At 45.6% G+C, this 10,479-nt stretch overlaps 1 protein-coding gene across 3 annotated transcripts; it reads left to right on the forward strand.

The window, feature by feature from the left end:
- Window positions 1-3,547: 3,547 nt before the first annotated feature.
- On the forward strand, window positions 3,548-8,929 carry PUS1 (pseudouridine synthase 1). Of its 3 annotated transcripts, none has more exons than XM_064727064.1 (6): window positions 3,548-3,655; window positions 4,068-4,292; window positions 5,115-5,252; window positions 5,492-5,594; window positions 5,819-6,516; window positions 8,495-8,929. In XM_064727064.1, exons 2-6 carry the CDS (start codon window positions 4,077-4,079, stop codon window positions 8,543-8,545), a joined length of 1,206 nt encoding a protein of 401 aa, XP_064583134.1. In that variant the 5' UTR covers window positions 3,548-3,655; window positions 4,068-4,076; the 3' UTR covers window positions 8,546-8,929. The 3 variants fall into 3 exon arrangements, with proteins under 3 accessions (XP_064583134.1, XP_064583133.1, XP_064583135.1); XM_064727063.1 differs by lacking the exon at window positions 3,548-3,655 and adding an exon at window positions 3,679-3,819; XM_064727065.1 differs by lacking the exon at window positions 3,548-3,655 and adding an exon at window positions 3,692-3,823.
- The last annotated feature ends 1,550 nt before the right edge of the window (window positions 8,930-10,479 follow it).

The following is a 10,479-nucleotide window of genomic DNA, read 5'->3' on the forward strand; positions in this document are numbered from 1 at the left end:
TCTGAGAAATTGCATTTGTGTGCTGAAAACGTGCTGGCACAACCTGGGTAAGACCCCATGGCAGCCCTTGGAAAGCTGCTCAGAGCTGAGTTGAATGCTGCTGTTTCTTTTTTCTACTCAGCACACTCGGGTCTTTGTGTTTTGAGGATTTGCAGGGGGATTTTTGGTTTTTTTTTAAACATTTTTTCCCTTTTGTAGAAAACCCTTGTGTATATTTGTTCCCTGCAGCATGGGATAGTAGTACATAATAGATATAAAAGTTTCTGATGCTGAGGGTAAGGGAGGGGGTTTTCTTTTGAAGCTGCCCATTAAGAATTTTAAAGGTGAAAACACTGTAGCCAAATGAAAGATGGACCACTGTGTGTCACATGGCTGTGCAGATAGAGAACTCTCTGCTGAATCCATTGCACTCTTTCACAGGCAGCAGAGCAGAGGGGGAAAATGCTAGCTGGGAAAACTTCAACAACAGAAATACACACTCTCTTCTAAAAGCACTGAACCATGGGACCTGGACAGTTCAAAAGCACCAGTGGAAATTGCACAACTTTCTGGATGTTGACTGTGACGTCATGCTGCTGTTGATTCTAGGGGAAAACAAACCCCAGCAATTCTTCCAGGGCATTTGGCTTTGTTCCTGTATTTTATATTTAGTTGTTGGTAAGTACGTCAGCAAAAACACATTCATTCAACTCTGAAAGATCAGAGGTGACAGTGACATCAAGGAAGCAGAAACGGGTGGGTGGGTGTTGAACCAAGGCCATACAAAGATCAATTATTCTGCTTCCAGCTCTTTTAAAGCTTTATTTCACCAGGAGTTAACTCCTTCACAGCATGTTTGAGCTCTCTGGTGTTTAACTTGATGTTGGCTTCTCTGCAGTGGCCTCCTGTGCCTGGTCACCTCACACTCCAGGAGGGGAAGGGTTCTGTGCAGGGAGACAATGCCCTGGCATAGCTCTGCAGGGCAGGACCTCATGCTCTCCAGAGAAATGCTAGCAGTTGGATTTATTTAGATTTATTTCCATAAATGTAGCACTAAGCATGGGTGCCATTCCCGGGGTGAGGAACAGCACGTAGGGCAGAGATGTAAACTTCCCTGGGACATTTCTTTCTAAAAACAGCCTTTTTAGGGACAATAGAGTCAGAACCACCCCCTCTCCTGGGAGATGAAACCTGGCAAGGGATTTGAATGCTTTTACAAAACATGTTAAATAGTGTGTTTCTAAGAAGGGGCTTAGAAGAAGCATATGTCAAACACAGGTTTCCTCTTATCATAGAGTAAACAAGTTCCCAAATGTGCACGATTTTTCTTCATGTTTCCAGCAAATGCCCAATATAAAACTGCTGGGGAGGAGCAGAATAAGATGCTCTTTGAGTTCAGCATGTCACCAGTTCCCAACACGGATGTAAATAGCTTTTAACTACAACATTTGCTATCTCCTGAACTTCTAGTGCTGTGCAGCAAAGCCCTTAAATTCAACATCAGTTCAGCTTTTTCCTTCCCTTTAAGAGAAAACAATTGGAAGGAAGCATCTTCCATAACACAAGGTTTCCATTGGGCCTTTTTTATTGATTTAAAAGAAATTTTATTTCTCTGTGAATTGAAAGCAAGTCTTGAAATAAATACTCCTTTTTCAAAGCAGGTATTCGGGAGGAAGATGAGAATGTTGCTTAGGTGCCATTTCCACAGCAAAACAGAACAGGCTGCTCAGGGAGGGGACAGCCAGCTGCAGTGGCGCCATGGGCTCTGCTCTGCCAGCCGGAGGGCACAGCCCGGGAGTGGCAGAGGTGGCTGCCAGGCAGGGGACTGTGTGTCCAGGGCTGTGGCTGTCCCCAGGACACGGGACACGGGGAGGTGGCGGTGCGCGTTGCCAGAGCCCCATCTGCAGGCAGCTCCCCGCGCAGTGTGGGGCGAGGAGCGGCGCTGACGAGGTTGGGAGAATGAAATGAGCTGCCTCAAAAAGCAGGCCAAAACCATGCAGCCATCCTGCTGCCATTCTGCTGCCACTCCACAAATGCCAGGTGTCTGTGAGGCCCCAGGTGGTTGGCACCTGGAGAGCTCTGACAGTGCTGATTTCAGTGCCGAGAGAACTTGGGTCTTCCTGAGGCTCTGATTCTCGCAACTCTGGCAAGTCGATTTCCCCCAAAGCAAAATAAAATAGATAAATTATACATGCATGTTTCAAGATAAAGTAGATAAGTTTAAAAAAGGAAGGGGTAGTGTGTGCTGTGAGAGGTCAAGAGCACAGCTTGTGCTGCCTGTTTTGAAGCTTCTTGGCTGCTCTTAGAAGGGGTAAGGAACTGGGATACCAAAGCTTTTTCCCTCATGGGATATCCATGCAAGTCTTTCTCCTATCCCATCACTGTTTTCCATATTGACTGGCTCCTTCTTCCCTCTCTCACATTTACTGAAATGAGCCAAACTCGGAAATCAGGGCAGGGAAGGAGGAGGAAGGGATATGGTGGACAGACAATTGCATAAGATCCACTTCCTAAGGAAATGAGGCAAAAAGAGATTCAGACACCCTGATTGCAGTGATAGAGGAATTTGTATTCCTGTTTCCCTTGGCAGCAGCACTGCACTGTGACAGGCCATCTTTTATCACTTCTCTAAGCAAAGTGCAGCTGGGACCCTGTGATAAATCTTCCCTTTGCTCCATCCCATTCCTGAAATAACTCAGAAGTGTGAGTTCAGAAAAGGACGTGCTGCATTTCTTCCCCTTATTAGCTGAAATAATAGGCCTGTGATAATCTGGCCTGCTTGGAATTGTCAACCTTTCCATGTTCCATCTGAATGGATGAATGGAAATACAATAATCTCACAACGTGACAGGGAACCCATGGGTAGCTCTGTCCTACAGAGCACTGGAGCAAAAAACTATTCCAGGTGCATTTGGCTTTTTGGGAGGGCCATGCTGTGGCCTGGTAAGGGCTCCTGTTGAGCTCAGCTCCCCCATGAAGTGCATCACTGCAGATAAAACTTGCTGCACGAAACATGAGCACAAGGATTGCCTGAGCAAGCTGTCTGGAGGAAAACCTGAGGGGAAGTGGAGCCACAAGTGCCCATGGAGGGGAGCCTGAGGGGAAGTGGAGGCAGAGGACATTGACACACAGAGAAGGTGTGTGGAAAGGGGGATGTCACCAATGTGCCATCGCTCTGGAAGGGAACCGTGAGCTGTTACTGCACACCTGTGTGTTTTGTGAACTATTCCCTCCTCTTGTCCTCGCCTCACCGGGACTGCAACGCTGTCAGCGCCCGTTTCCCCATGGGTAAGGAAAAATGGGCTGCTTTTCTTACAAAGCCACCACGTACAGCAGGAATGTCAGTTTGCCTTTTCCCCTACTTTTTATTTATTTAACAATATGACAATTTTGGGGCGTGCAGGAGGTGGGGCTGAGCAGGGCAATACCCAGACCCTGGTCACCGCCAGCACTGTAGCACGGCGGCCTCTCAGGCTGCGAACCCCAGAGCAGGGCTGGCTTTATACGGAGAGGGAGCTCCGGGAAGGGCTCGTTTCGCTGTACGGACGGCGCCTCCCTCAGCCCGCCCCGCTGCCCTCACGGCGCTTCCCCTCAGCCCGCCCCGCCGTGTCCCCGCGCGGCCGCCGTACCGCGCACGTGCGCGCCCCGCGCGGCGCCGTCGCTGCGCAGCACCCGCGTAAGTGGCGGCGGCGGCGGGCGCGGGGCTGAGGGCGGCGGGTGCGGCCTGTCCCGCCCGGCGGCTCCGGGGCCATGCTGCGGTGGGGGCTCCGCGTCGTGAGCTGCGGCTTCTCCGCCCCGGGGAACGCGGCTTGCGCCGGGCCGTGGCGGCGGCAGCGCAGCGTGGGTACTGCCGGGCCCTGCCCTGCCCCGCTGTGGGAACGGGTCAGACCAGGCGGGGCCATCGCCGGGGTCCGCCGGGTGTCCGGGCAGCGCAGGCCCTGCCTGCCTCCTCCCGGGAATGGTGGCACGGCCCAGAGGGGAACAGGGGTGCTCGCCCTTCCTGCCTCAGGCTTGTTCGTGTGCTGTCGCTTTCTGCCCGAGTTTCGTCCCCTTCATGCTCGTCCCATCTGCGGTTGTTTCCCCTGCAGGTTCTTACAATGGCTGAGGATTTGATAACAGCTGTTGCCAGCCAGACAAAGAGACTCAGCAGCAGCAACGAGGTGGTTCAAAGGGTGGAAGAAAACGGGCATCCGAGCAAAAAGTTGAAGAGTGATGCGGATGAGGAAGATGCAGAGGATCAGAATAAGAAGTTACCCAAAAGGAAGATTGTGCTGTTGATGGCATATTCAGGGAAAGGCTACCATGGCATGCAAGTATGTGGTTTAGCAAAGCAGCATCTCCAGCTTATTTTTTGTTTCAGAGTCTGTTAGGTTTAGTCAGAGTGCCTGGGTGGGGAAACAGCTGAGCATTTGCAGTGTGAAAAAACAGGGCAGGAACAGTTTGTGAATGGCTTCAAATGGCGTGGTAATAACTTAATTTTAAAAGGTCAGTGATGCATCTCTGATGATTGTAAGGACGGTGCTTTGTCATAGCACCAGACGTGCCTGTGCAGGGTGGTCTGAGGCACTGAGCTGGCTGCTCCATCTGCTGCTCCTCTCCACGTACTGCAAGCTCCATACACTTGAAGAATACTTCAGAGGCTCCAGGGGATAACTGACCATCTTGCACACAGACAGGGAAGGGAACCTTTCATGCTTATACAACAAGGGAGTTTTTTTTTTCACCAGCAGTAAACATCATGCTTGCAGGCACGTCAGGTGAACTGAGCAAAAGAACCCAATCTAATTTCTGGAAGAAGAATTTGCAGAGGCTGGGTTTGGAGCAGCAGCTGTTGACTTACAGGCACTGAGACAGTATTGGTGCTGTTTCATGAAGTTGAAGGAATCATCAAGAACCTCCAGGAATGTTGCACAGTGAAATTAGAAATGAGCCCTTATTTGTAACAGTAACAGCTAAATCAGAATGATGTTATCATTAACACTCTGGTAAAATACAGTTAGGTTTGTTAGAGAATGGCTCTTAAGGCTGCAAAGGGGAGACTTTTAAATAATTTCACAACAATGTTTAACAAAATCCCCATCTTCATTTATCCCGTTATTGTTCTATTTCTTATTTTTACTACATATGGCCTTTAGAGAAACGTGGGATCTTCACAGTTCAAGACAATAGAAGATGACCTGGTCTGTGCCCTTGTCCAGTCAGGATGCATCCCAGAGAACCACGGGGAGGACATGAAGAAGATGTCCTTCCAGCGCTGTGCTCGCACAGATAAGGCAGGTTGGGCAGGGCTGGGCTCTCCTGAGCTCTGGGGTTTGCACAGCTCTGCTGCTGGGATGGACTGCTCAGGCATTGTCCAGCAGCAAGTGAATGTTCCTTGAAACTTCTCCTTTTGTCCTCTGTTAAATTAAAGTACAAGCAAATAAACTTGTTATTCAGTTATTTCAATTCTGCAAGTGTTAGAGCTTCCAAAATACATAGTTATGTGAAGTTTTGTGTTTTTTGGTTTTTACAGGGTGTGTCTGCAGCTGGACAGATTGTGTCACTGAAGGTCAGGCTAATAGATGACATCTTAGAAAAGATCAATAATCATCTTCCTTCTCATATCAGAATTCTGGGTAAGAACACTGAAATGGGCAGAGAAAATGTTTTCAAGAAAAGCCTTCTCCTGTAGAAGGTCTCTATAATTTTACTTATAAAGGGTTTAGTTTTAACATGCTTCTATGAGCTTGAAATTGGGGTTCCTTTTGAACAAATCTTGCTTAAAAAGTTTTTGCTTACAATTATTCTTATTGGTAGGAGTGAGATCACAATCAATCTGTAATGTCACTTTTAATTCCAGGCCTGAAGAGAGTCACTGGGGGATTCAACTCCAAGAACAAATGTGATGCCAGAACCTACTCTTACATGCTGCCCACGTTTGCCTTTGCCCATAAGGACCAGGAGGTGCAGGAGGAGCTTTATAGGCTGGACAGAGAGACCCTGGAAAGGGTCAATCAGTTGCTGGGCTGCTACAAAGGGACACACAACTTCCACAACTTCACGTCACAGAAGGGCCCCAGGGACCCCAGTGCCAAGAGGTACATCATGGAGATGTACTGTGGAGAGCCCTTTGTCAGGGAGAACATGGAATTTGCAGTGATCCAAGTGAAGGGTCAGAGTTTCATGATGCACCAGATCAGGAAGATGATTGGGCTGGTGATAGCAATTGTGAAGGGTTATGCTGCTGAGTCCATCATGGAGAGAAGCTGGGGAGAGGAGAAGGTTGATGTCCCCAAAGCCCCAGGACTTGGGCTGGTTTTGGAGAAAGTACACTTTGAAAAATACAACAGGCGTTTTGGGAATGATGGGCTGCATGAGCCGCTGGAGTGGACAGAGGAGGAGGAGAAGATTGCTGTTTTCAAGGAGCAGCACATCTACCCTACCATTATCAACACAGAAAGGGAGGAGAAATCCATGGCAAACTGGCTAAAAACCCTCCCCATTCATGACTTCAACTCCTCTGCTGTTGAGGTGCAAACTAACAACAAAAATCCAAAGGTAATGACTGAAGCCATTATTTTACAAATGGAAGCTGTCATGTTGAAACATCTCTTCCCTTTGTACCAATTTTGTTTTCCATGAAATGCTGTGGAAATGACAGTCATCTGGAGCGTGAGATGTGTATAATCTTTTCTGTCTTTGTGCACTTGATGATAGTGGAATGAGCTGTACAGAGCATTGTTTTTGCAGGGTTTTCCAGGGAGTAGTTGAGGAGGGGGGAAGGAAAGCTTTAAGCACAAGAAATTTGCATAATCGTAAACTGGCAACAGAAATTATGGACACACTGCCAGCCTTTGCTGTTGTGAAAGTGTTTGGGACTTTAGGTTTCAGGTTGACAGTTTTGCTTTAAATACCTGCTGGCTTTTTGTATTCTCTGATTTTAGGCTAATTCTCATTTTGTTACCAGATAAGATTTGGGATGAGGGAAATTTAGGACCAGCTCTTTTAAATTAATCTGCCATGAGCTCAAAATAGGCCATCAGAACAACTTCTGAGTAACTGGGATATTGTGGAATTGGATTTGTGCCAACAGGAACTCCTGTGAGCTGTGAAATACATTTTTGCCAAAAAGGAAATTTCAGTTAAGGGCTGGCAAGTCCTTGAAGAATGAATGATGGGCAGGGCTAAAACTTCTGTGTAGTGCAACTCAGAAGAAAATAATGGCCTTTTTTCATTTAACAGAATCCTTAAAATCAGCTTTATTTTGTGTAGCAAATGGAAAATGTTGGAGATGGAGACATGGAGAAAAATTATGTCTCTGCCATTTTAGGGATGATACAAAACTTACAGCCTTGTTGAATAGCACAAGCAAGACACCATAAGTTTCTCAGGGTTATTTTTGTACTTGTGGTAATTTTTTTCTGAATTCTGGATATATGAGAGGGCTGTTTGTCACAGGAGGGCACAGCAAAAGCCACTTTTGTTTGTTTAAATGGAACCTAAAGAGACTGTGTGGCTCAGAGTCTTTTACCTGGTGAGGTTCCCAATCCCTGACATAATCCTGGAGGGAGGCAGGCTCTGCTCCCTGCTGATAGACCCAACCAAGTTTGGGTTTGGCATCACAGTTAGCACAGGCTGTCTGGGAAGGATAAATAAGGCATGATGTGACAGACTCTGCTGAGATTCTGCAGGCTGTTTGCACTTCTGTGAGCTGTGCTTGCTGGTATGAAGTCAACTGTGTGAGTGACTTGGAATTTGTTTTGTAGTAGGGTATTAAATGGCCAGTGTTAAATTTGTGGGATTTGGTGTTTTCAGCAAGTGGTGGTGAGGGGAAAAAATAAAAAGGATAACTACAGCCAGATATATACTATAGATATATAGCACTATAGATATATACTATGCTAGCTTCTCTTTATAAAAATATTTTGATATCAGTTAAAATTCTTGCTTAAAAAATACATAAAGCCCCCCAGATTAATTGCACCATATTGCCTTACTCCTGAAGGAGAGAAGAACTCTGACTTCAGTCTTTTTGTAAGTTTCTAATATTTGTAGTTTTTCCTCAGTACTACTTTGTGCAACTGACTTCACTTTTAAACAAGTATTAGTGAGCCCTGGCTGTCTGCAATACAGGTTGGACAGAAATTCTCTGCAGCAGACAAAATTCTCAAATCTGGTTTTAGACACTGTAGCAAGCTTAGCTTTTGAGGGACTTGCATAAAAAAGCACTTAACTTGTCTCACCTGAACTTATTTTAAATATCACCATTTCATGTTACTACCCCACATACTGCAGGTTGTAATTAAGGAGTTGTAAATGTTGTAAAAAGAAATTTCCTCTCTGGTAATTGTAATCCCAAGTACGTTTTTCATTCCAAGAAGCATCTTTACCACCAGAGGTGTTTATTACAGTATGAAGTTGAGACCCAGGACTGTTTTTTTACACTTATGGAGAAGTTTGGAGTCAGTATCTGTGGCTCAGGTCAGTTGTGGTGTGAGTGCAGCCCTGACAAAGCATTTTGTGTTTTGCTTTGCAGAAGAGCAGCGATGCCGAAGGCAGCGATGGTTGTGGTGATGATTCTGACTGAGCCAGCTGCACCTGGGACCCTTGCTGCCTGCAGTTCCCTTTGTCTACAAAAAAGTGGCCTTTCCAAATCCAAGAATCCACTGAAACAGGAGCTGGTGTGCTTCAGAATGAGAGCTGGATGCCCAGGAGAAACTGGGTGGGGAAGACAGTGCAGCAGAAAAACCAGAAGCTTTTTATACCACTGACTGATTCACCTGACTGATATACTTGAAAATAGTGTAGTGGGAAATCAGCTTTCTGAAAATAATCTTGAAATGCAGGATATCTTAATTGCTATTTGAATAATGTTTTTATTATGTTTACCTGGAAAATAGTATTTTAAATATGTATAATCTCTACATAAAGATGGGGCAAATCATTTTAATATACTCTTTTTTACTATGAAGTTATGACTTCATGAGCTTTTGATTTTTTAAAAATAATTTACCTTTACTTAAACTGAATCTCTGAGCTTTTATTTTTCATGTCATCCATGGTTTTCCTATGGAATAACATGCATGACCCTGAGATTAACTCAGTTACAGTGTGGTGCTAAAGATGCCAGGGTTGTGGATTCAATCCCTTTTTGGGCCATTCATTTAAGAGTTGGACTTGGTGATCCTTGTGGGTCCCTTCCAACTCAGAATATGGGTTAGAAACTCATCATGCTGACTGCTGTCAACTGTTTTGGTTTTGAAACAAATTTCCATGTTTTCTAGAGCTTTGCAGGTCTAAAAGAAATGATTCCTTTCTCAGCGAGAGGGCTTCAGTTTGGAGTGAGCCATACATTCCAAGATGAGACCTGTTCTGTGGGAATGCCATCCTCCCAGCATTGCCCTGGTGCTTGGGCAGGTTCTAGGGTATAAATCCAGAGCTCCAGGTGTAGTTGGGCCTTTGCTGGCTGAGGTGCAACCCCAGAATCCTCTTGAGCCACCTGCAGGATGCAGAGCTGAATTGACTTGGCTTGTGGGACAGAAATGGTGCTGAATTCCCTGGGCTTTAATCAGGCCTGGCTTTGTAAACTCTTCAATCCCATCAAGTTCCTCAGAATAGGGAATGTCTGCAGTGATGTGGGAGGCACATGTCAGAGCACTGCCATCCTCTGGGAATCAATTTCAGTTTTCTGTGTTTTCAGGAATTGCCTGCTCTGGAGTTCCTGCTCCTTTTTCCCATCAGTGGTTTAACTTCTGGTTCTTGTTTCCAACTCTGTGGAGGTGGCAGAAGAAATGACACCCTCCTGCCTTACTAACCTGCAGAACACCATTGAAGGGTTGGAACAAGACTCCAAGAATTTGGATATTGGTACAAGTACTCGATACATTTCTCTTGCTGAGTCTCTATGGAGACTTGCTTTTTAATTTGGGACTTACTGAAAATGAGGAGTCAACTGTTTGTTCCCACATTTAGTGGTGTTTTGCCAAAGCCTTTATATGGTTCCTTCTGGAATTACTCTTTTGGTTTTGAAGGGATTTATTTGGGTTGGTAGGAACTTTGGGGGATTTTTTTGTGACACAGCTATCCTTTAAAAAAGGATTCCCATGTTCATTTTCTGGGTTTTCTTTAGAACTTTTTATTTTATCATGAAGGCCTTGCTTGATTTTATAAGACCAACTATGTAGAAGTGCCCTGGAGAGAGTTTTTGCCTGGATTTTCATTACAACCCTTGCTGGTCCCTAATATTGACCTACTGTGCATTATCCTCCATCCAGAGCTCCATTTCTCCATACCTTTCTATCTGAAAAAAAAAATTACCTTTATCTGCTTATAATTAAGGCTCCAAAGCTGTGATATGTACCACAGTTGAAATCAAAGAGAAAATCTATTTGGAGAGAGAAAAAAACCCATGAATTACAATAATAATAATAAAAATTAAAAAATACTTAAGGGTCGCGGCTCCCCCTCTGTGCGGGTGGGAGCGCCTGGATCCCCCCGCGGTGGGAGGCCGATGGTATCGCC

The sequence above is a fragment of the Zonotrichia leucophrys genome, chromosome 15, assembly GCF_028769735.1.
Source record: "Zonotrichia leucophrys gambelii isolate GWCS_2022_RI chromosome 15, RI_Zleu_2.0, whole genome shotgun sequence".
NCBI classification, from domain to species: Eukaryota; Metazoa; Chordata; class Aves; order Passeriformes; family Passerellidae; genus Zonotrichia; species Zonotrichia leucophrys.

What these genes read in the sequence shown, in the direction of transcription:
- PUS1 (XM_064727063.1), top strand. Translation starts at nt 3,730, where the DNA reads ATGCTGCGGTGGGGGCTCCGCGTCGTGAGCTGCGGCTTCTCCGCCCCG. An exon ending in AAGGCTACCATGGCATGCAA is followed by an intron (nt 4,293 to 5,114) that starts GTATGTGGTTTA and finishes TATGGCCTTTAG; the next exon opens with AGAAACGTGGGATCTTCACA. An exon ending in CTAACAACAAAAATCCAAAG is followed by an intron (nt 6,517 to 8,494) that starts GTAATGACTGAA and finishes TTTGCTTTGCAG; the next exon opens with AAGAGCAGCGATGCCGAAGG.